At 28.5% G+C, this 26,409-nt stretch overlaps 1 protein-coding gene and 1 long non-coding RNA gene across 3 annotated transcripts in view; one reads left to right on the forward strand and one right to left on the reverse strand.

Moving 5' to 3' along the window:
* LOC105143006 (ferric reductase 1) overlaps positions 1 to 25,602 on the forward strand; it is a 29,108-nt gene extending 3,506 nt beyond the window's left edge. For both annotated transcript variants that reach the window (XM_087404508.1, XM_011050974.2), the window contains exons 2-12: positions 6,251 to 6,570; positions 7,164 to 7,255; positions 12,369 to 12,528; positions 18,336 to 18,533; positions 19,154 to 19,249; positions 19,824 to 19,980; positions 20,845 to 21,071; positions 21,952 to 22,192; positions 22,504 to 22,616; positions 22,954 to 23,067; positions 23,590 to 25,602. In XM_087404508.1, the coding sequence (XP_087260634.1) occupies positions 6,253 to 6,570; positions 7,164 to 7,255; positions 12,369 to 12,528; positions 18,336 to 18,533; positions 19,154 to 19,249; positions 19,824 to 19,980; positions 20,845 to 21,071; positions 21,952 to 22,192; positions 22,504 to 22,616; positions 22,954 to 23,067; positions 23,590 to 23,730 (1,857 nt within the window). In that variant the 5' untranslated portion in view covers positions 6,251 to 6,252 and the 3' untranslated portion in view covers positions 23,731 to 25,602. The remainder of the gene's footprint in view (positions 1 to 6,250; positions 6,571 to 7,163; positions 7,256 to 12,368; positions 12,529 to 18,335; positions 18,534 to 19,153; positions 19,250 to 19,823; positions 19,981 to 20,844; positions 21,072 to 21,951; positions 22,193 to 22,503; positions 22,617 to 22,953; positions 23,068 to 23,589) is intronic.
* Positions 18,350 to 19,765, reverse strand: LOC147910144 (uncharacterized). Its single transcript, XR_015544564.1, has 2 exons — positions 19,312 to 19,765; positions 18,350 to 18,512 (listed from the first exon to the last, which is right to left on the reverse strand). It is a non-coding gene; the product is annotated as an uncharacterized LOC147910144 (long non-coding RNA).
* Positions 25,603 to 26,409: the final 807 nt, after the last annotated feature.

The following is a 26,409-nucleotide window of genomic DNA, read 5'->3' on the forward strand; positions in this document are numbered from 1 at the left end:
CGATACACGTCCAACTTAAAAGAACTCGGTACTGCATTAGGAATTCCATGTTTTATTGCGGTTTGCAAACATTAGCTTATTATGCATAAAAAAATTAATATTTTAAAATAAATAAAAAGTTGTTAAATTTAAAATAATAAATAAAATGAAATAAATAATATACAAAGAGCTTAAGCATAGTGAAATATTCTTTTATATTTTTAAAACATTTTATTTACATTAGATATTTTGTAACAACAAATATAAAAAATGTTTTAAAAGCTTCTCGTATTACGAAATTAAAACGCAATTAAATTAGAAGGCATTTGAATATCAGGGCGTATCTGGACACTCCCTTAATATTATATATTTATAATAATTAGTAATTGTCTCATTTAGTCCATCTCTTAATTTTTAATAGTTATCCTATATTACTATTAAAATATTTATCGTACAGTACTATACGGTGTCCTAAAATTCGCGAATCAAAATATTACAGCAAGAAAGTTTTCGAAAAATTAAGTAAAAAAAGTCATTTGTATTTTTATTTTAAGTAATAGTAAATATAGAACCGATTGTTCCATCTTCGTATAAACTATGTGATAATTTATCTAATAAATAAACAAAAAAGTAAAGAAGTAAAAACATGAAAGAATAAGAGAGTTAGAGAGTGAGCTAAAGTTTACCAAAAGATGTAACAATCCAGTCACAATGGTTTAAATATGGTCAATTATATTGTATATAGATTACGTTTAGATGGTCACCTGCGAGTATTATTGAGCGCAACTTAGGGACAAATGATCATCTAAAACTATAGATATATATTTAGACCTCTATTATCGATAAAATCATTTCTCAAAATAAAAATTGACAAATAAATTTTTTATTAAATTTTTTGAGAACCTTCTTGCTATAGTATTTTGAATTGTGAATTCTGGGACACTCTATATATTTACGCGCGCATTAGTTGATTTTTTTATTTTAAACAAAATAATATTATCTTGACATTGAATATTATCTTGATAGACTTAGTAATCCCTTACTAATTGTAAGCTAACTAAACGCATGACTACGCGAAAGTATATCATGCCGATCGTATGAAGATCAGGTTACATAACAATATGCAGAGAAATATGCTACGAAGAGAAGATTGCACTGAATATATTGTTAAGACACGTTGAACAATTTTTTCATTGTACAATTTTTTTCAAAATACTGATAATTTTTATTGAAAGTACAAAACTGTAAAACCGTAATATTGATAACTGCGATATTTTATTTAAATGCACGGTCATTATAACTAACTTCTATTTTGATAAATAAAATGGACTTTTTACTTTAAACTCAAAAACGTACAAAAATATTATATAAATAATATTTATAATAAAATGATAAACGAGAAATTATTTCAATTGAAAAAAATTTAAGAATAATTTTTAAACATAATATTAATGTTTTTAATAAATAAGAATTTTTAAGTATTTTTATTATTTTAATTGAAAAAAATTTAAGAATAATTTTTAAACATAATATTAATGTTTTTAATAAATAAGAATTTTTAAGTATTTTTAAGGGCTAAAATTGAATTTCAATGTGATATTGTACTAACATATTGGCATTATATTAACGTATTGATAATAGAAAATTTTAATTAGTAACGTAATTAACAATATAAAAAACTTTTGCACGCAATAAATTGTTATTGAATCAACTTTTGTACATACATCGTGTTGGGAATTTCCTGTGCGTTCACAAAGGACCATGCAGGAAGAAAATGCGGTAAATCTGTGTGCATATACACATATATAAGCTCTATGTACGTGTCAACGAGCTGTGCTTATTCGTACATATACCTATGTATGTATGTGTTTGACACCACTGATGAGTCACACACGGTTGTAAACCGCAAAACGAAGCCTTGTGCTCGTTCTTTTCTGTACAATGGAATAATGATATATATGATTATGCTAGACACGCACGTGATTATCGCGATCTTAATTTCTCTCCGATCTGTCCTATAAAAACAAAGTCTTGCGATAAAATTTTTTATCGATATAGGATGTATCCCAAAATTCGCGACTCAAAATACTATAGCAAGACAATTTTCGAAAACTTAAGTAAAACAAATAATTGTAAATTTTTTTTTAGCAACAGCTTTTAAAATATAAAAGTTTAAATATGTCCGATTACAAACTACGTTTAAATAATTTATCTGAGTATTAGTAAATGCGCTAAAGTGTGCGCGTTCATCAGAAGTTACTACTACTTTATCGCATGTTCATGGCTATTTAAAAAGTCTATAATTATTATTTAAACCTTCGTCGTTTCAAAAAGTACTGCCACCATCATTTCAAAAATTACTTAAAATAAAAATTTACAAATAACTTTTTCATTTAATTTTTCGAGAACTATCTCATTACATACATTTTAAGTCGCGAATTTTAAAACTCCCTGTATAGATAGTATTTATTCTATATAGACATAGCTTTTAAATCACATATGTATATAGATGGTATCGCTCTCTTACGATTTTTATGATTAAAAAAATCAATCATCTTGATTTCTCGGTATACCGTGCCTCGTGACGATCGCAACTATTTGCAAATTGCGAGTTCCATCCAAGAGAAATAAATTCATTCGTAATATTGATCTTGGACGGAGTCAATTCACTTCCACATTGCTACATTGTTGAGATAATTGTATTCTTTGCAAACGCCTTTTCCAATTATCGATTATTGTCCACGTGTTGCATTGTGACGTGCATATATAATATAGAGACATGGAAGTAAAAAATAAGTAATAGAAGGCCAATACAAGATTACAAATCTACAATTGGTATTTATGTATATCTATATGCATATATACTTGCAAGATGATTTTTTTATGGGACTAAAAAGACATTTGAAACGATAATGTTGATCAATAATATCGTACAAAGGATATATACTGTTAAATTCATAATTAAATTACATTTAATTTGAGTTATTTTTAATCATTTCTATAAATCATCATTTTTTTTACTCAATATATCGTTAATTTAATTAAAACAAGAATTTAAATAACTTTCAATAAAAAATATTAAATTTTTGATTCAAATTTGGCTTATTATTTTTTTTTTACTAAATATGAATATGGATGTTATTTACTTTAAAAGTAACCACAGAAATGGATTTACATTTTGCACACATAAAAGTTAAAAATAATAAAATGTTATATTTAATTCAAAAAATTGGGTTACCAACGCTCCTTTGATATCTGACAGTGTAGAATGTCATTAATTTATATTCTTCTTCTTCTTCTTCTTTTTCTTCTTAATTTATATTAGTTTTTACATGTATAATATAATAATTTTTGTAAATGTGTAAATAATGATATGCTAACAATAGTTATATAAAAAAATTGATTATTATTTTTGCTATATGTAATTCATCAAAATTATTATGTAAATATAACTTCATATAATATAAATAATTAAAAAGAATGCGTACACGAAAGTTTGTTGTGAAGACTCTGTAAGTTATGTTTAAAAATAGATTTAAAAATCTTTGTAAAAAGATTTAAAAATCTTTGTAAAAAGATTTAAAAATCTTTGTTAATATAATAGTTGCTGTATTATATAACTGTGTTAGTACGCTAATTAACTGCAAATTCTCAAATCTTTATAGGAATCTTCATCTTGAGAATCTTCGTTTAAGTTATTACGCATCGTTTTAAATCATCGTTGAAAAGTCAACATCAAATTCCTTCATGAATGAACCAAGTTATGCTCTCGACAACACGACAATCATCCATAATTCCTTGCAATAAATTTACACCAACATCTATTGCGGGTGACCTAATTCCGGTTAATTCGAAGTATGTGTCGTTGCTTGCTATGAAAGTGCAAAATAGTGTGGTTAAGTTATTGCAAGTGATCGTGACCTTGCCTCGAATATGCATATTTTGTAATTATAAGAATTCGCGGACGCCACGTAAAGAACGTGCGTTTTATTGCTGACTAAGGTACTTCTTAGTAAAATACAATCTTGAAAAAACATACAAAAATATTCGTGATATTAAAATGCGTTTTTCGTATTAATGCAAAGTATAAGTACTGATTAAAATATCATATTTTTTAAAATAGTATTTGAATTGAATTGTTTGATTGTAATTAACTAGATTTTATTTAAATTTAAATATCCGTTTAATTTTATCCTTAAATTTAATGCATTATTATGTATTCCTTTCGTTTTTGTTTGTTTTTTTTTAAACAAACTTATGTATCAAATTGTAAAATTGAAGCTCTGACCCGCTGGAAAGTACAATTTATTGTAGTAATAAGACGCTAAATTTAACGAATATGTTACGTAAACCCGTGATTTTAATGCGACGTGCTTCGACTTTGATATATAGGGAAATATTCCTGCAAGATATTGCCGTAGCTGCGTGGCATTCAATGGCGAGGGTCAGTCGGTGTTACATAACGGCAAGCATGGGGAATATTTTAGTAGTAGCGGGGCGTTTAGGAATGCGCGAACTAAGAATCTCGTAAGGAGCTAAACTCCCAAAGGGTGAAAGTCAGTTCTTTCAGGCGTGGGCTGTGCACAAGTGAACGCGCTTGTTTCTTCGAGTCATTCACTTCTCTTGCCTCACTCCGTCGTTCATTAGTATTTCAATAACGTATCTTCTATTATCTCTAAGTATCTCTTATTATCTCGATTCTTTCTATCACATGATTGAGCAATTAACAATTAACTTGCATTCTTAACATATCATAAAAAATTTTCGGTTTATCGCCAATAACTCTCTAAGTTATATGATTCGATATTCGATCAATGATTGTTACAATGCTATATCAGAAGTATTCGAGATACATAATTTTTCTATGTCTTTGTAGATATAAAATAAACGTATCATCTTCTGTACTGATAGAACAATAGGAAAACAATTGAATATCTATATTTTTAAAAAGATATCTATATTTTTAAAATTATGATTGTTTACTGATAATTAATGTTGAGATATATTATATATTATTATATATAATAGAGATATTGTTGAAATCACTGTACAAGCATGTGCAATAGATAACAAAGGAAATGTTAAAGAGTATACAGGGTGTTTGGAAATTAGTGATAAATCTTTCACATAGGGGCAGAATGGACTAAACTGAAAACAAAAGTCCTCTACTATTTTGTAATTTTTAATAGTTACAAGATATTAATTGCTAAAAATTGCCGAAAATTGGTCTTTAATAATTTTTTACTTAAATACTATCAACTTTACAGAAAAATCGCAAGAGACGAAAATTGTTTATTTTCTTCTCATAGAATACTACGAATTTTTTCAGAATTTTTTATCAACTTTTTAATACTGTATTTTTTTATTTTTACTAACATGAGAAAATACATTATTAAAAAATTCTGAAAAAATTCTAAAAAAATTCTGAAAAAATTCTTAGAGTTCTATGAGAAAAAAATAAATAATTTTAATATCTTGTTAACTATTGAGAAAATTACTAAATGATAAATGACTTTTCTTCTCAATTTAGTCCCCTTTCTGTCCCTGAGAAAAAACTTATTAATAATTTCTAAACACCTTATATATTCAGCTTGAACATTAGACTTGCAATTCACGACTTGATTATATTTGAATAAAATTTATATATTCATACATAAATGAAATTAGATGAATCATTATCTTTATAATTTTTATATGATCGCGTTCAGCAATTACTAATGCAAATGCGGTTGTTGCAATTGAAATTTACACATGAGATTACGTACAGGCAAAGGAATAAGACGTGCATTATGGATAAACGACAACGAATAGCTGCCAGATGCACATTTCTGTTTACGTCATATCGAATAAATTTAACATCGACATGAACAGAGAACATTAAACTGATTAAACACACAACGCGTATTGTCTGCATTCGTGTTTAAACACATATGTTGTTTCATTTAGATATTTCCCGATTGTCTCGTTATTTCTCGTGAGGGAATAATCATGATGTCATAATTCGCTTTTTCACGTTTGTTATGGCTATGCATCAAAGTTAATTACAAATGTGATGTTGACAACAATTTAAATCTAAAAGTGTAAAGGTATTTATGTATGTATATTATCTATATTAACGTGAAATGTTTAAAAAAATTTAATCTCTGTCTTAATGACGAATTTTTTGGTCAATTTAAAATCAACTTTTTTCCAACAAAAATATTATATAGCACAAAAAATATTACGTTAGTTATGCTCATTCTTTAACTGTTTTTGTTTTGTTTTGTTATAGAAATGCCTAAGCCATTGCTGTTTCTGGTTATCGGCTTGCTCGTAACGGTGCTGGGATTACCCAATGGGGCGCCACCGCGAACATGCTTCGATCTGACGCCACGTCATGAAAACACCTCTCCGCAATCGTCGCATCCACCTTATCAGGTACTACCCGCAGCAGGACAAGGTAGAGTCCGTCTGATCCTTGGAAGTCCACAGGGTCTCGCATACCAGGGCTTCATGATCCTCGCCAGGGATATCGATACCGGTGAATACGTGGGAGAATTCATAAACTTGCCCGAATCCGCGAAAATTGTGGAATGCACACAAGGTGTAAAGGTATTTTCTGCACCGTAACATTTTTATTTCTCTCTTTTCTATCCGGCTATATTTTAAATCATACTAAAGTAAAAGATTTTAATATTTTTATAAACATCAAGATAATATTTATGAACATTGAATAATTGAAAAGTCAAATATTAAAAATATTTGAATTCGTATTTTAGAATTAATATATACTATAATTAATATATATTTTATTTTTTTGAGTTTTGAGTGAATTTTTTCAATTTTTCAAAAGAAAAAAATGAAATATTGCATCACATTTTTAAAGTTTTAATTTCTAAATATTACAACAATTGTAGCAATTGTTATTTTTAATTGTACTATATAAATTTACAAAAAATGAACTATTGTAACATTATAGAGGTCTATTTTTCTACGAGTGAATATATATTCCACAATATTAGTTCTACGACTTCGCTGTTCTTGATAATATGATGCTTTGGATCACTCTATTTTTATATAACAAATATTTTTTATCCTCAATGATTTAATCATTTTTCCAAGATTTAATCATTTATCGAGATCTTTTCGCAAATACGAGTGATGTGCATTTTATTGAAAAAATTTTTGCTATTTTTTATGTTTAGAATGGCGTGACTCATACAAACAAAAATCAGAAGCACAACCTTGAATTCGATTGGGAGGCTCCAGTTAATTACGAAGGTACCATTATTTTCAAGTAAGTATTGTTACGTAATAATAATTATACTTTAACGATAATCACGCGACTTAATGATGAATTTCATTGAATTAAGTGAAGTTTGAATAAGTTATATCGCACAGAAGAATTCCTGTATCTTGATATAAGTATCTATATCCCTACAGAGCACAAACAATATTGCTGCAAATTCTGTACTGTATGGGTATAAAACAAATTTGAAGTTTTTTTTTTTAAATTAATATTTAATATTATCAGATCCGCGTATATAAAATTTGTGTCCAGGAACTCATGATCTTCGAGCACTCAATCTAACCCTCCTCCCTTTCCACTTTAATGAATACAACTTTCTTTGCACATTTCTGACTAGAGTCACAAATATACTGACGATACTATTAATACTTGTCAATGATAAATATCATGTTATTAATTATATCTTGTTAAGACTTAAGAGGCAGTAGTGTCACATTTTTAATATAGTAAGTATGTATACAGCTGTTAACAGCTATCTAGCTTTCTATCTTATTGCTCTAACGATTTATAAAATTACGCCATAAATGCCATTATTAAATTACCATCTAATTTCTTTGTTCTTTTTAAAGTTATGATGCGTCTAGCATTTTGGCACTCTAGGCTCTAGGGCTTTAACAACAACCCATAGATAAACATATTACTGAATATTATTCAAAATTTGTATGCTCTATATTTGTTGCTCAATTCATGTTCCGCAAAAACAGTAATTATTTTATTATAATTATTTTATTATATATATAATTAATATCTCACAAATTTGAAACTATACATACAATAATATAGTGATAAATTTTATAAAATAAAATTTTAATAATAAATTGTAAATTAAACAATTTTTTTCTATAAATATATTATATAAATAATTATATAAAAAAATAAAATTTATCGCAATCATGAACCTAAATCATGAACAGTAATGATGACTTTTTTTTTTAGAGATGTATTACAGTTTTATTTTGTTACATGTGATTAATAAAACTAAATACAATAGGTTATTTATCAGATATTTAAATATTTGTTGTCACGTCAAGGACCGCGTCAAAACTGTAAGAGTTCGTTATTTCCGAGCTTGCAAAATCGCGAAGTTGCTGAATATCTATTTATAAAATTTAAATAGAATAAAAAATATCAACGTCTGAAAATGGCTTAATTGTTGAATCATGTTTCTAGTGTCTGATCTCAACCGTTGCGTGCACGTTGCGTACAAGCACATACAGATCCATACGTACGTATGTAGTGGTGCAGTGTATCACACTTATGAATCACAATTAGGTATTACCGTACGCGCGGATGCGGCTCGTGCTTGGAATTCAACGCGCTCGTGCGGGCATAACGGTGCGAGAAACGCGCGAAACATTCCTTATGAACTTTTCCTCGTAATAATCGATGCGGAGTTACTAATGCATGTTTAATAGAACGCGCAGCTGCGATCCCCTGTTAAAACTACGTAATTTATTTTGCGAGTTTTTATTTTGTTTTTTTACGGTACCATTCGGGAATTCCTTGCCACTTTTGTATTCTGATATTTATTATATATTCCGACACAACCAGTATTAACAAAAAAGAGAATCGACGTGAAAGTATTTTCAATACGTTTAATGTCATAATTCGCATTTTGATGTGCTCTAATAGTTTTGCATGAATAGCGAATAACTCTCACTATTAATAAATGTCAAGAGTTTTATAATCTTATTATATAATGTTAACAACTTTTACGTAAAAGAAACAAGATTTAAAAAACTAATTAAAAATTTATTTTAGAACGTTATATATTTCTAATTTTTAAACTTTGAAATTAACTTTATAATTGCTAAGTTTGTTTTTATGCCTTGTAATTTCCAGACATTCATTTTAATTTTCAGACAATCGAAAGACAATCGAAAATTAGAAAAAATGAGTCTCACTAAGATATAAGAAACTTTTATTAAGATATTAGGTGTTGGAATTAATTCGTAGCGTTTTACAAGTGATGGGAAGTACTTTCATTAATGTATTTTTTAATGCTCATGTGAAATAAATAACATTCTTTCATTAAAAACGCTACGAATTAATTCCAACACCTAATATATTACAAAGTATCACATATACATATCACATCGAATATGCTGCATTTGTGCTGCATTCTATTGAAAATAAAAGAATGTTGCAATATATTGAAAATATATAAAAAAAAGAAAAGAAAAAGCATAAATTTAAACACTATTTTTAGTTTCAGAGAAATTAATTTCTGTGAATTCGCTTTAAATTTAAATCGTAATTATTTTATGTAATTGACATATTTTCGCCAAAAATTAAATAAAGTTAAAAAAGTCTAGTATATTTTATATTCAAATAATTTCTTATCATAATTTCATACGAATAATATTGTCAATTCAATTAAAAACTCTATTACACGTAAATTTTTTTGATTTGTAAAATAGAGCTTTAGATAATCAGTTATAAGAATATTTCAAGGTCTTTGACAATGAAAAAAATTAAAATTTCACTTTTTAACACACAATACAACTGTATGTAAATATAAAATTACGCGATTTTACATTTATTTTTAAAAAATTATAATAATATAAAAATATAAAAATGCATGAAAAATACATAGAAAGACTACCGATATTGTCATATCGCTTTATTTTTATATAATATTTCTTAAACTTAAACCGAAAAATAAAATAGAGAAATTAATATAAAATAAGAAAGTGTCTACTATCAGATAATATAGCAATTTTTATAATACTGTGCAATCATTAACTTTTATTAAGATAAATGAACTGTACAAATGAGCGTCTAACAAAATAAACTTCAAAATTGACATAGTATGTAATAATGACTGCACATATTCTTATTCTTTCTTTTTTCAGAGAAGCTATCTGTATAAAATACATAGAAATGAATATACATAAGATCTTCTAGAATCTTTTTATTTCGAAGAATCTTTTTATAAAACGTTTTTTGTCCATTTATATGCATATTTAACCTTCTCTCTATATATAAATATTCACATTTATATCGTAGAATTCTTAAGATTTGGAAATTTTATCCATTCGGCAACTTTTTTTTACGTTTTTATTAACTTGGGATGTGTTTGTACACAATGCTGTTTTGCAAAACGAAAACATGTAACGACAGTTTCTTTTTTAAGGATTTTTGCCTAAATATGTGCATTCAGCTCCAATAGGGCTATTTAGGGAAAACAAGACTTTAAAGTAAGAGATTACACTAAAAGAAAAGATTGGCTGAATTAGTGTGCCCGATGAATAAATCAAATACAAAAATTTGTAATGAGCTCCAAATTGTATTTATCAAAATTTTCACATAAAAAAATGTAATTATATCATTCAAAATTTTGAGTCTTCAAAAAATATTTATTCACAAAAAAAACTATGAATATTTAACGAGTATTCATATTCATTCAAACAAAATATAAATTGAAAAAGAAAGCTTCAATAAGCAATCGTTACCTATTAATTATAACCGGTACTTTGATGACTTTAAATAAAAAAATGAATTTTATTTATTTTTGTCATTGTAATATTCAGATTTTATACAGGAAACTTAGAAATTTTGAAAAATATTTTAGAAAGATATACATTTTTTATTTATAAATTTATTTATTTGATAGAGCGCCGTAGATATTTCGATATATAATTTCGGTTATATGACAGTAATGTTATAAATATTTTATAGGATATGGGCGCGACGTTCATTATGGTCTATGGACATTAAATTTCGAGATATATTATTTATTCTCAATAAAAATGTCTTTGGTTAATCTATGGGTTAAACAAGGCCCATCGTATAAGCCGCGGACTAAGCGCATGGTGCAATCGTAGCCATTGTTTTTATAGATTTTTGTTTTCTCTTGTAGACTTGCAAGCTATGTGCAAATAATACAGAGTAAAAGTGAATACTAAATGAAAATATTTGTAATCATATTAAATAAATATTCATTCAAATGAAATGAAAAAATATTTATTCGTTTCTTAATAAATAAAAAAGAAATGTTTTCGAATGAGTATTTTCATTTATTATGATCATTCATTTTTTATTCATTTATTCGAGTATTAGGTGTATTCATCGGACACACTAGACTGAATATGGCATTTTTAATTGATTGTAACAGTTAATTTTTAACAGTTAATTTTGCTTGCGTTAGCTAATGGAAATCTTATATATATATATATATATATATATATATATATATATATATATATACTGACATTGCGAATAGGTTAACGCAACCAAAAATTGGCTGCTGCAGCCAATTAAAAATGCTATGTCATATTTTACTATCCAATTTGCTGCAACCATCTTTTCTTTCAGTGTATATTATATAAAGATTATAAGTTAGTTTATGATGTGTTTTATAGTATACAAATCTACTGAAATCATATTGTCAAAAAAATGAAAAAGAAAAAAATATAAATAAGACTGATTTACTCTTTCACGAACTCCGATTAACGCTAATGGTTAATGATCGATAATTAACTCAATCATCACGATTATCAACTGAACATAGTTTGTCAGAAGAGAAACAGAGAGAAATTTTAATTTATCGAATCATTATTGACACTTCTGTGATCATCGATTAATTTAACTATGCAAAGATTACAGTGAAAAGGACCTTAGGAAATATTAATATGTAAAACGATGTAATATCATCAATAATATAGCCACTATTATTTAAACTACGAAATATACAAAAGAAAATTGTAAGAATTTTATTTTTGCATTTGTAGAATTTGTTGTTATCTAATTTTGTATAGAAATAATTAAGCCACAAATATATAAATTATGAATGTTTACTCTTTAATTAAATAAATTATATTTTTATCAGTATTAATAAAGAGCAATAGTTAGTTTCCAAATAATAAAGAGATGCCTCTTGAGACCTACATATGTCAGTATCGGCGACTTTCCTCTGTATAGAAATACAAAGTAAATCATTTTTTGATATGTCATAATATCTAGTTTGTTATAACATCATTAAAACATTTTTATAATATTGGTTTCGTATGCTTTAAAACGATTTTCTATTTTTGTCGGTTACTATTTTTGTCTGCTTTTACCGTACACTTTAATTTCATTGACCCTGTTTCTTCTGTAGCTCCACCTTCGCTCAGGATTACTACACGTATTGGGTTGGCGTGGAGTCGCCTAAAGTTACCGTTGACAAGCGGTCCATCACGGTATCGACCTCATCTACACCTATCACTACCTTCAGAACCACCACGCCGCCCTACTACAGCCCCACTGCCAGTTATGCGGTGAGTATTATATTTCCTGTCGTGCGCGCCGTCACCATTATAAGGTAAATGCGCGTGGTAGTATTACAGCGTGTTAAACGTTGTAAGCGGCCTGTAAGTCCCGATAGGTGTGGCTTTGCGAATATTGCTCGTGGGATGCGTGGCAGTCGGCCCAGACGCCGAGTACAGAGGATTCTCGTTAATCGCATACGAAGAACTTACTCAACTTGTGTTTGTTATGTACAGAATATTTCAAAATCTATTAAGAACTTTTACTTTTACTATTCTTTTACTATTCTTTTTTCACTGTTCTACTCTATGATTGCTTGTTTCTCCATGAAAATATTGATGCACCTATGATTTTGAAGTTGTTTGAACAGCTTCTGGCAAATTATACGTCATAGAGAGAAAAAAAATCGAAATTTTCAGTTAATATTATAAATAAACTTTAATTTTTATTTAAAGTTTAATTATGAAAATAGTTAATATCGGGACGTATTTTTCTATAATAAAATATTAAAATTTATTGAAGCATCTACTAAATTTAAATCTGATTTACTTATTTCGAAACTCTGCATATAAACTCTATATATAATACCTTGAAAATATTCAAACGAATGTTAAATAGATTGGATTCTTTTAATAAGCGTAACTTTATTTTTTTTATTATTAATGACATGTTGTATAAGAAATCTTGCTTATTAATCTTATATGAAAAATGTCTATCAAAATTTTCCTGGAAGATAATTCCAGGAAAATTCATTGTTTTAATACGTTCACACGGATTAAAACGGGCGTTGGGTGAAAATACATTCCAATTTCTTTCGCATGAATAGGTTGTAATGATACTCTAATTATTAAAATTGTCAGCTCCAAGTGTATTATATTTACCAGATAAATAATTAAATATCCATCGTTGATGAATGAGAAATAAAATAATACATTCATAAATCTACATTTTACAATTTCGCGAAATTCAGACTCAATTAAAATATTCTCATATCTACGTTCGATGAACATCACTTATAATATAAAATGGATAATTAATTAACGTACAATGAGTACGTTCAGCTGTGTGATATAAATTCTGTGAATATAAATTCTATTAAAAGTCTAGAATAAAAAGACACTTTAACTGATTCTGTATAGTTTTCTTTCCGTTTGTATCATTATATGAACAAAAATTTTAAAAGTTTTTTCGATTATAATACGATAGAAAGAATTTCTTCTTGTTAATCTCCGTTTTTCACATCATATATCTAATATACGTTGATTACGTAGAAAGTAAAAAATTTGAGAGGCAAATATAGCAGCGCGTGACGCACGAATGCATGAATTATGCATCTCTACATATGTATACATGCACGGCCCTTAGCTGTATACAATAAAGATATAACACGCGACCGTACCAACATTCTGGAATTTATGCTTTATGTATGTACTTTCACTTCCGCAGCCATTCGCGATTTCGTGTCGTAGATTTTTTATGACTCCTATTTGTTTCTCACGGATTTGATCTTTATCACACGTACGAGGATCGCCAAGTGGAATAGTCGAGGATTTATCGGATGTCATTGATAAAATATCGAGAGAGAGAGAGAGAGAGAGAGAGAGAGAATGCTAGGCGACGGGCAACATGCTTAGTGCATTATTTTCTAAATTCTTCTCTAATGGAGAAATTTTATGAGCCATGCATCGCTTGTGATCAACAGATTCGCTGCAGTTTATTTTTTTCATTATATTTGCTTTTCAGTTTTGAAAATTATATTTTTTATTTTACCCAAAATAAAATATAACAATATTCAAATATATGAAATATATGAATACCTCTTTATAAGAATCAGTAAATTTAAATATTTATTCTAAGTGTTTTTGCATAAAAACATGCTTGGTAATATTGAGAGAAGATGAATAAAATATTGCAGTACTCGTAGAAGGTGCAACCAGACAGGGTTAATCCTTAATGTATGAAATAAGAATTTATAAAAAACGTGAGAGAAATCTAAGAGAAAACTTGGGAGAAATCTTACCAGAGTCCGTGCGATATTTCTAAAAAAACATAAAGGCCTAATTTAAATTATTACAATTATTATTAATTTCTCTTTCATACATCTTGCATTTTTTTAATTTATTCGTACTTATTAATTGGAAATCCTAAACATAATACTTATAATAACTCGTATCCTTACATACTATATAAATTTTTCGCATTATGTAGATATTATAGTAGTGGAATCCATTTGCAATTTACCTTTGAAAATAATATAAAACGGTTCTTGATCGTTTCTTCAGTATCTTCTATAAACTGTTAGATTATTTTTTGACACAGAACTTCGCTTCTATTCAGATTGCTGTTTCGAAAACACCTTTCGAAAACACCGACGGAAAGAATTGAGAATATTTTCCCATTGAAAAGAATTGCTTTTTGACTTGGTTAAAATATATGTATATATATATGTATATATATATATATATATATATATACGACGAGTTTATTGAATAATTACGTCCTGCCGTGCGGACGAGCGGCCTTTCCTTGAAACGGTGCTCGATCGTTTGCGATAAAAAAGCGTAAAAGTACACCAAAGAGCGGTAATGGCAAACGAGGCCGTCGGAGCGTGAACGCACGATTTCGCGGAGCGTATCTAAGTTGAAGGCTGGTCGTCAAACTTCTCTTTCTCTCGCCGCAGATTTCCTTTTCGTTTAGCTCTGAACTACGCTCCCGCGAATTGTTGCGCACGATTTGCTCCGCAAGGTCTCCTTTATTAAGATTTCTTGCTGACTCATACATTCCTTAACATTATTAGAAACAATTGCATTAAATATTTACTCAGACCATTTGTTAGATTAAAAGATTATTAAATGTTTATCTAGACGTTATTTATATTTATAACTCAAGTAATTTATCTTTTGAGATGATCATAATTTTGTAAAAATTTGTGTAGTGTTTGTAATATTTAATTAAGATATTTTAATGTCTTAGAATCTTGAAATCAGAGACACTACAGTTTTTATTTTTAGTTTATATCAATATGTAATATATATACACAGGGTTTTCAATGTAACGGTCCGCACGATTTTTCAGACACTTCCGACAATTAAAAAAAAGATTGAAGGGTGAGTATTCATCTGTTTTATATAGACTACAACATGCGATAAAAAAGTCAAAAAAATTTTTTTTATAAAAAAATCAAAGTCATCTTAAATTTTTTTTAAATAGCATTATACAATTTTTTTTCATAATATTGTAGGAGTTTTCAAGATGAATTAAAATCGAATGTGACATTTCTGTCAAAATGTCATTTTTATTGATGTTTTATTGATTTTATTATTTTTATATTTGATTAATAAGTACATGTATGTATGTATGTTCTGTGTTCTAGTTGTCTTCAGAGGTTGTAAATACTGCTATTACAAATAATATTATAAATTTGATATTAAGTATCAATAAAATCAATGAAATATCAAAAGACAAATGAAATATCAAATGATATTTTGATAATGATTTTAATTCGTTTAAAGACTTCTACAATATTATGAAAAAAATTGTATGGTACTATTTAAAAAATTTAAGATGACTTTGATTTTTTATGAAAAAAATTTTTTTAAAATGCTTTTATCGTATGTTGTATAAAACAAATTATTCACTTTTTGTGTAATGTATAAGACAGAATATTTACCTTTTAACTTTTGTTTTAACTGTCTGAAATATTTGAGAAAGAATCGTGCAAACCTTTATGCTGAATACCTTATATACATTGGAAAATTTTATTTTATTTTAAATTGAATAAAAAATAATATATGCTTTTTGAAGGATAATAATTAAATCATATAATTATAATACATTATTTATATCGCCTGAAAAAGCCGTCCTACATATTTATTGATGATATTTTGTGATAAATATCACCATATAACTGAGTGATCGAATTGATAAAAGATGCTCTTTGTAGAACGTAGGGAGGTTCAGGTTTGTTCAGGAACACTGGAGTGGTATTTTTCCCAACAAATTCTTACAATATTTCAAGATGTGCTCATTTATTAAATTACTTGTCAATATAATTTGTGATATTACGTATTCTCATTTCAGTTTGAAGACTGTTTCAAGACAAAATAATCGGCGCGTTTATGCACAAACTAAGATTCGTCTTGATTGAATATAGTTTTCTTCGCTTGTTTGTGTTATTGTAATATGTGTATTAAGATCAGTATTCATAGTCAGATCTTATATTCAAGATCGTCTTAAGTTCAGTCTTAAGAAATCACGAACCAATCAGAGAGCCGTATTAGCGTCTTAAGACATTACTTAAGGCAGTCTTGAAATAAGAACGGATTATGAATATCACTCTTAGAACGATATACTATTTATTATTGTATAATTATTTAACTGCTATTCAGGAATATTCTGTCAAAAATTTGTCGCAAAATGTTCTAATTACTTTTTGTGTGAATTTTATTTATAATATCTAAATTTATAGGGATTAATGTCGTTATATTATTATAATGTATTATTACATATAAGAAAAGATAGGCTTAAGATAGCTAAAGATAGGTAAGAAAAGATTGGCTTAATATATAGCATTTTTAATGGCTACAGTAACCAATTTTTGATTGCGTTAGTCTATCGAAATCGTATATTGACATTACGGATAGTTACCGCAATAAAAAATTGGTTGTTGTAGCCAATTAAAAATGCTATTTTATAATCTAATTTTCTGTAGCAGCCGATCTCTTTCAGTGTAAGATACTCTAATCAAGTCTCGTTAAATTATATTAAATCCCTTAATTATACTTTTATATTTATATTGGAGATATATCAGAGATATTTTAGCTCGATATCTTTGTACTCGATAATCATTGCATGGAATATATATCTTCTTGATCTTACAACAAGTAATCCTACGTGCAAATATTACGAGTTTAATATCGCATCATTGCCATAATCGTGAACATCCTTGCATCATAGACAAGTGTTAGTACAGCGATATTTTAATTCCAATATCACATCACGTTTCGTTCACACTTGGTAATACAAAACAATATTCACCTCTTATAAAAAATTACATAAACATTACATTGTTTATAATTACTCAGGAATAATATTATTTTTTATTTCTTAAAACGCAAAATTTTACCTTAAATCTTGCGTTTTAATTTAAATCTTTTTTTATTATATGTATGTAATGTTAAGTATATCTTATTTATCATAAAATTTATTCTCTTTTAAAATTTTTAATTATTTACATAAATAAGGAAAAAGAAACTTTAGTTATATACATGCTTCTGTTATCTATTTTATTCTTCTTGTATATTTTCCAAAGTTCTATAATTTAATATTATCTGTATTTTTTCTCTAAATCTTTTTCTTTCGCTTGTAAATCCAACGAGAGACTATGTATTTTAAGATATAGTTTAAATAATAACCTTTCTGTTTAATTTTTTACAATCCTATTTAATATAATCTGTATTTTTTTCTCTACACCTTGTTGTTTATCTTACATCCAAGAGACTATTTAAAGATAAACTTTAAATAACTTGTATACAGCTTGTTTAATGGTAAGAGAAAATATCTTCCCCCGATATATCGAAGTTAAACACTTCCAAGACAATCTACGTAAGCAACTCTCGATCGACAAGTATTTGAAACTCCTTTGCTCGTGCTTCGTTCATTTTCGTCCGTCGTTCCGTCATACAATTTCAAATCAAACGACGGAAGAACGTTGCGCAATCTCCGCAAACGCGTCGTTCCGCACGAGATACTATCTCGCGGATGGTATTCCTGCCCGTAAATTCCTCGCGTCATCCCCAGGTGTGTGTTCTCGTTGCAGCCGAAGGATGAGGATCCATTCTACACGGGCTGCCACACCACGAAGAACTGCTTCGGCGCGCCCGCAGATTGCATAAAAACCAAGGACTGCATCGCCGTGGTGGCCGTGATCGTGCAAGGTGACGAATATCATTTCGAGATGCAGGCGCAAAAGGGTGCCAAATTCGTCGCTGTCGGCCTGTCGGATGATAAGAATATGGTAATCGAGACGCTGCGCTCGCAAGCATTCCGCGTAGCTTCTTCTCAAACTCCTGTGCGATTTAAGTGCGGAAACTTGCAAAGAAAAAAAAACAATCTCGGCGAAAGTATTTTATATTTAATGTGTGAAGTTACTTTTCGCTGCCTCCACTCCTCCCCCGTTTTCTACCGGGCTCCTCGAGATTTCGATTATCTTGCTGCGACATTTGTCTGTCCTCTTTTAATACCTTTCTTCAATGTAACTGCTTTTGAAAAAAATTTACTAAAATTTTATAGATTTGAAGAACTATTACGTCTTTTCCTTTGAGAGGTATTAATTGCAAAATATTAACTACATCGTTTACGCATAATAAATATATCTCAACTAATTGAATAATTTTAATAATATTAATTATATTTTAATCTTTTAATTCACATTTATATGTAGTTATTACTCAGATGCTATTAGATTTCTTTATCACTCCGACTGGTTTATTTAACGTCGGACGTAATATTTACTCGGCAATTAACCATCAAATCAATCATCAAAATTAATGTGACATATTTGTAATTAATTACGTACGCAATTTGTGGGATCAACAATTAAGTGATAATGGTAATAATAAGCAAAATTGTACGCAGGGTGAAGACAGCGTAGTTGAGTGCACGAACGAGAATGGTGAAATTGCGTTATACACATCTTGGAATTCTGGAAAGCGCAATGCGCGCTATAGACTGGTGAGTATCGTTTACTATGCACCGCCCTTCGACTAGATGCACTGTTGCTTTAATTAATTCACCCTGTGCTCTGTCGCGCGCGAGCAACGAGTCTGGCCCATTAAATCCCAATTATTGTACTAGCCGTAGCCGACGGTGTCGCTCCCGCTACGATAATGCTGTAAATCTTTAAACCCTACAAATAATTACGAAGCTCATAAGGGGCATATAAGGGGCATTTCCTTCCGTCACTCGCTATAAACTCACCCATTAACAGTTTGACCTGAAATTTTACCGCATATCATCCGTTGGAAATAGCATATTAACGGATTAGCTAATTTTAACAAAATTTTAACAAAAAAATTCGAATTTCAAGTTTTAAATCATGAAAAAAATTTAAATACTAAAAATGTATTAAATATAAACGCTTGAAATTTATATTAATTAAATTTCTTGCTAAAACCGATTCCAAATTGATCGAAGAATATCTCTAAAGTATTTTAAAATCATCTCATATGTATCGAGCGAATTATTCTAACTTACGTAATTCTCCAAATTCGCGTCTAATTTTGCTCTGTTCACGATTCATCCACAGTCGGAAGGCGCGGTCGAGTTGGAGAGTGCTGCGATCAAAAATGATATGATACATTGCAAGTTTCGACGGGACAAGCGTACCAGCATTCAAGGACATACATATGACCTTGTCACCACTCCGTACCATCTCCTCGTGGTGGCTGGCACAAATCTAAAATGTATGTATAAGCTGAATATATAATATATTTCAAGTCGAAATTTTGCTCCTACTTTGAACCGTAGTTTTAGGATGTATGTAGGCTTTAAAGATTTATAATTACGTATAAGGACGTAGGTTCTAGAGATTTATAATAGATTCTAATCTAATAAATTGAGTTTCTATATCGAGTAAATGGCATTTATTGGAAAAATTTCTTACTTTTAGGTTCAAAAGACGTTTTCTAAATAGAAGCTGTGGATTAAGTATTATTATATTAAAAGAGAAGTCCTATTTGATTGTTTAAGTATAAAAACAGATTTATAAGATTTAATTGAAGTTAAAAGAGATTCAATGTAAGACTAAAAACTCGGGTAGAATGTACAATTTCATCGTTATAAAAATTTACCGGGAAATTATAGATGCGGGATAATTGTTGCTAATTACTTAATCAGAGATATAGTTTTGCGACTTAACGACCGCGGTAATATCAGATTTATAAAGTAATGATTTATCGTCGCACTTCTTTAAATAAAGAAAGAAAAGAAATCTTGACGGACTTCGCAAAGTTCACTTCACGTGTATTTTTGCCAAGAGCAAAGTGTGTAAGAACTTTACGACTTTCTCGATGCAGACAGGTTGGGATAACTGCAAATTTGATAGCTTCCTCATGTTTATGCTCAAGATAACAGGAATTTGAATGAAATGCGATTCGGGTAGATCGGCTTTTGGAATTCTTATTCGCGCGATGATTATTGGATTGATTAAAAGTAATGTTATACAAAAAGCCTGTATGTAAGATACAAGAAATTTACCTCTATTTTATTTTTATACGAATGATTTACGTCATTTATGGATATTGCGTTGCTGCTTTATTCTTTTTTAGCAAATGGCGTTGACTTTCACGATCTTATCTATCTTGGGACCAGCACCTCAAAAAGATTATCTGACGTCGGGGAATGGACTGCAGCCTCTGACCTACTGATTCGTCTTCATGGTGCACTTATGTTGGCATCGTGGATCGGCACGGCTTCCATCGGGATGTTACTCGCAAGATATTATAGACAGACCTGGGTCAACTCCCAGTTATGTGGAAAGGATCACTGGTTCGTTGTAAGTACAGAATTTTCAGGCTAGCATAGATATTCTATTTAAAAATATTATTTCTCATATCCTTTTTCCAAAATTATATTTTTCTATATATTCCCGTTGGATATTGCAATTATAGAACGTAAAATAAAAATGCCTGTTATTATAATAAACTTAGCTAACTCCTTTTGTTATGTTAAATTGTCGTGCATTAATTTTGCAATAATTTTGTAAAAATTGTTTCTGTAAATAAATTTATATAAACTTTTAAATTTATTTTATAAGTAAATTTAAATTATTTTAAACTTTAATATACAATATTTAAATGTACTGTAATATATATTTTAATATAAATTATAATATTTAAATGTAATTAAATATTGTATTTACCCGATTTTAAATGACTACTTTTAACAGCTATTATTTAAAAATTTCATCAGTTAGATCAATTTATTTCTATTAAAGAGTAAAGAACTATTTTTATTTCAGGCAAATTAAATTTCAAATAAAATTTTTATCAAAATAAATTAATAAAATAATTAAACATTGTATATTATTATTATCTATACATTTTGAATATTAATTTCTTCATAATATATTTTATTTAATAAAAAATTTTACAATAATATCAAGTCACATGCAAAAAATGAACGATATTATCTTATTATCTTATTTCTTCTATCGTATCGCGTTTATATAGTATCGCGTTTTATTCTGTGTGATATCATTAACTTTACGTTACTTGAATATCTAGCTCTAGTTACTTGAATTGCTAACAAAGTACTATTCTTCAATGTTCGAAGCGTATGTTATTAACGTTCAAATCACGCAAAAGAAAAGCGTCAGACGTCGTCTTTTTCGGATGTCTTTCTTTGTAATAAAGGCCTATCAATTTTTCCCTAAGTGGCATAGATTCTTTATGGTGCTCACGTGGTCGATGACGATCGCAGCCTTCGTAATAATATTCGTGGAATTGGGTACGTGGAGTTCCGAGACGATACATGCTTCGGTCGGCTTGGCAACCACAATTCTGTGCTTTATCCAGCCTTTCATGGCAGCTATGAGACCACATCCTGGCGCACCACGAAGAGTTCTTTTCAATTGGGCTCACTGGTTCGTCGGTAACGTGGCAAAAATATGTGCTTGTAAGTTTATAAATACAACAATAAATAAACTTTTATTTTTTTATATTAAATTTTTCTTTTATGATTTACTGTTATTTGAAGAATTTTTCTTACAATTTTCTAGTTTCTATTCTTGTAATTTCTTTACAGTATAAAAATTATTGCAGCAGGTAATAAAATAGAATGGAAACTTTTGTCTACTTCAATTTCTTATTATTTGATATGATAATAAAAGATAATAAATAATAATTTAATACTAAATACATTTTTTTTCAAGTATTTACGAAATAAGTTAATATTTAGTGTTAATTTTTCATAAAATTTTGTTTTAGTAATCGCGCTTTTCTTCGCGGTACGACTGAACAAGGCTAAACTTCCAGATTGGGTTGATTGGATCCTCACAGCATTTGTAATCTTCCATGTTTTAACTCACCTCATTCTTACAGTAAGGATTTTTTATTTACCAAGTTTACACAAAAAAAATTCTGGACATTTCGAGAAGAAATTATCGCAAAAAAATTTAATTGAACAATTTATTAATGCAAACGTGTAACAATTACAATTTCGACACTAGATCTAAATCAATTAATATCAAATTTTGTTAAATTATTTGTATTTTCATAAAGAAAATAAAAATGATATAAAAATTGAATTTTATGCAATGTCTTGGAAAAGACTAAGTAATGAGATACTTAATGGAATTTGTGTCAATGTCGAATAATAATCACCTTACTCAAGACTTAATTCTTGTGGTATTTGTGACATTTTTGCTTCTATTGCAGTTCCTTGGATGTGCCTCTGACAGACAAGCTAGTCAGAGAGTGAATTCATTCCCAATGAAAGACATGCATTCTCGTGGATCAATGGTGCATCCAGATGCGAGACGAGACGCTCCCGTAAGATTTTCTAAAATAAAAGTGACGTGATCAAGTCGTCTTCTAACGCGTGTCGATCCGTGAGACCTTAATAAAATTGACAATGAGACGTAGATAAACGAAAGAAATGATATTGTTAATAAATTGCATTTTTATATATATTCTTTATAAACATTATAAAGTCTATGGCGAAATCCGCATTCTATAACGTAATAAGAAGCACACTCCACGCGTTAAAGGACAATCGATATTTTATAATTACAAATATAATTATAAATTAGAAAATTACATACATCTTTATAAATAAATTATTCGAACAATTTTAAAAAATTTGATTTGTTTTGATTGAAACAAAATGCAAGAAAATTCGAAGGACATATAAATGTAAATATCTTGTCTTTTAAGTGGAAAGCAATAAATTGTATAAATTAATCAATTCTGGTTATTATATTAATGTTGATAAATGGTATCGCGTCAAAAAATAATCTATTATACAAATATCAGGACGCAAACAAAGTCTCATTTTGAATATTTTCCCGACAGCACTCCGGTATGCGGAAATTCATTTTCGGTGTGTACTTTGTGGTTATCGTCGTGTTCGCCGCAGTTCTCATAGTGATCACCGTGTTGGCACCCATCGAGGAAACGTGGGCCACCTTCACCGACACTATCTCGAATTACTAAGGCCGCTAATCAACGCTATGGAAATATTCGTCACCACCGCGATACTCGTACGGAAGATTCCGACCATGCAGATGGGGAACGTCGCAGCCGTCGCAGTGACGATATATTCCCGGTGCGACTTTCTGTATGCAAATTAACACGAGGAACATATAAATCCTATTCGTGTAAAGATGCAAATCGCGTCGCGTCAAGTGCAAAGACGAAGATATCGTTGAAGATGATTTTTATATCCTTTTCCTAGATTTCTCTGGAAGAATCATCTCCATTTTGATTATGCATCGATATATCATAATTGAAATACGTTTCTGTATATATAACATTTTTCACTAGTAGATGTTATGCTTAATACTTACATTGTTCATTACTTCATTATTATTAAATGAACAAATATTCTACGAATATTATACAGAATTTTTACTATCTTTCTGTTAATATCCTAATAAATTTGACTACAAGATTTTTGTAGAAAACTGCCATTATATCCAAATTAGCAGAAATTATATTTTTTAGGATCTTCTTGTATAAAAATTATTTTTATACATCGAAGTCTAATATTCCGTATCTTTCCATAAATAACGCAGCTAATATATATATCATGTTGCCTTTAATGATAGTACTAGACGTATTAAATACGTAATTGACAGCATATTCTTAAGATAGACACATCATAACTTGTTAAATGTTTGTATAATACAATAATTATTACGATATTAACATCCATAATTTTTTAATATGAAAAATGTATTTAAGGCATTTGCAATGTTTTGTAATAATTTTTGTATCTACAAGAAAAGCGACTTGCGTACAATAATGTAATTTTTATTAACTTGCGATTATACACAGTAACATGATAAACATAAAGATATAAATTTATTTCACAAAAACATTATAAATTGATGTATTCATCATTTGAAACAAATGTTATATCGATATATATGTTAAAAAAATATAACTATTTTTAAAAGCTAGAAGATAAAAATATTATATGTTTATATTTATATTAAAGTTAAATTAATATTAATTGTTAAAGAGTAAAAATAATTAATGATTTCATCGATTTTTTGCGCTAATATTGTTCAATTAAAATTTTGCAATTCAATCTATTTTATTTTTTAAATAGTGCTGATTTCCGAGAAATCACATTTATGCCATTTTAACCTGAATGTAAAATTTAATTTTTATTTTATTGTTGACTAAAAAATTTGAGAAAGATCGATGGAAACGCATGAATTTTTTTTATAAACATTTATATTAACGTTTATATTAACGATTGCAGCTACATCACAAAGTTCGATGATTTTTTTAAATGAATTGTGCTCTTCTATTCTTTTACATAATACTTATTTATTATGTAATTTACAGTATTAGTTTTTTCAAGTGTACTTTGCAAACTTTTATACTTATTGAGTATCTGTCGCGTCGCGACAGATTGCGATCGATATTGCCAATAGTACATAACATTGTTAGCTTTATTGATTGTTAATAAATATATACATATATATATGTAGACTCTGGATTCAATGGCCATAAGATGGATTACGGTCGTGTTTATCATGTTTCCGGAAATAAATTGATAATCTAGCAGTATACAGAGTGTTCATGAAAAGCGCGTAACATAACGGAGTTGCAAAGTATGCAAAATTTGTTTATTTTATAATTGCTAGAAAAATTTGAGTCTTAGTAGCTTATTGGTATAGCTTATTAATACAACTAAAATAATTTTTAGGTACACTAACTACGTTAATCTTTTTAGTGTTTTGTATCGTAAATATGTATATGTATTGAATAATACATTATATTGTATCAAGATCGAGTTATTACAGCATATACTCGCGGAATAAAATAAAGATAACATCTGTGTTAAAAAGTAAATCTTTAATGATAAAGTTAATAACACAATCAACTAAATAGACTTGCAACAGATTTGCGTAACAAGCAGGACCGAACTGATTCCCTCTTCCCACTGTTTATTCGTTACCTCAGGGATATTTATTTATTGCCTCAGAGATGATTGAATAGTAAAACTATGAGCTTTCTCGTTATTGATTTTTGGCTCTGATACAACGATATGATACCGCATACACCACAGAACCTTTTAGCTGTATCACAAATTGCAATGTAACATTGCAGATACTTCCAAGAAAAGCAAAAAAATACAAAATTTTAACAAGATGACTACAACATTGGAATAATGTTTTAAAATGTAAAAATATAATAAAGTAATTATAAAATATAATATTAAACAACCTATCAAATGGTAATATAGGAAGATATCGTAAATATAAAAAAATATAATTTTTTTACGATATTTTAATAATGTTGTAGCAGTATTGTGCAATATAATTGTAATATTCCAATCTGGCAGTAATACTTATATTCACCTTATTCTATACTGAGAGGAATGTTTTGATAAGTATAACCATTTTTGTTGATATGTAAATAACAAAAACTTTCTTTCTTTTTTATTAAAAAATTATGTTATTTTAATCAATCATTTAGTTTTAATTAGAACAACACAATTTTTTTAATAAAAAAGTGAGTAAGTTTTATTAGTCACATATTAATAAAATAAACGGTTATACCATTTCTTGAATATATCTCTATCCTATATTTATCTAATATCTATGTCTATTAATATCTTTGTTTATTGTGCTACGAAACAAAATGATAATTTAATAA

This window comes from Acromyrmex echinatior, chromosome 3, assembly GCF_024713525.1.
Source record: "Acromyrmex echinatior isolate Ae372 chromosome 3, ASM2471352v2, whole genome shotgun sequence".
Classification (NCBI taxonomy): domain Eukaryota; kingdom Metazoa; phylum Arthropoda; class Insecta; order Hymenoptera; family Formicidae; genus Acromyrmex; species Acromyrmex echinatior.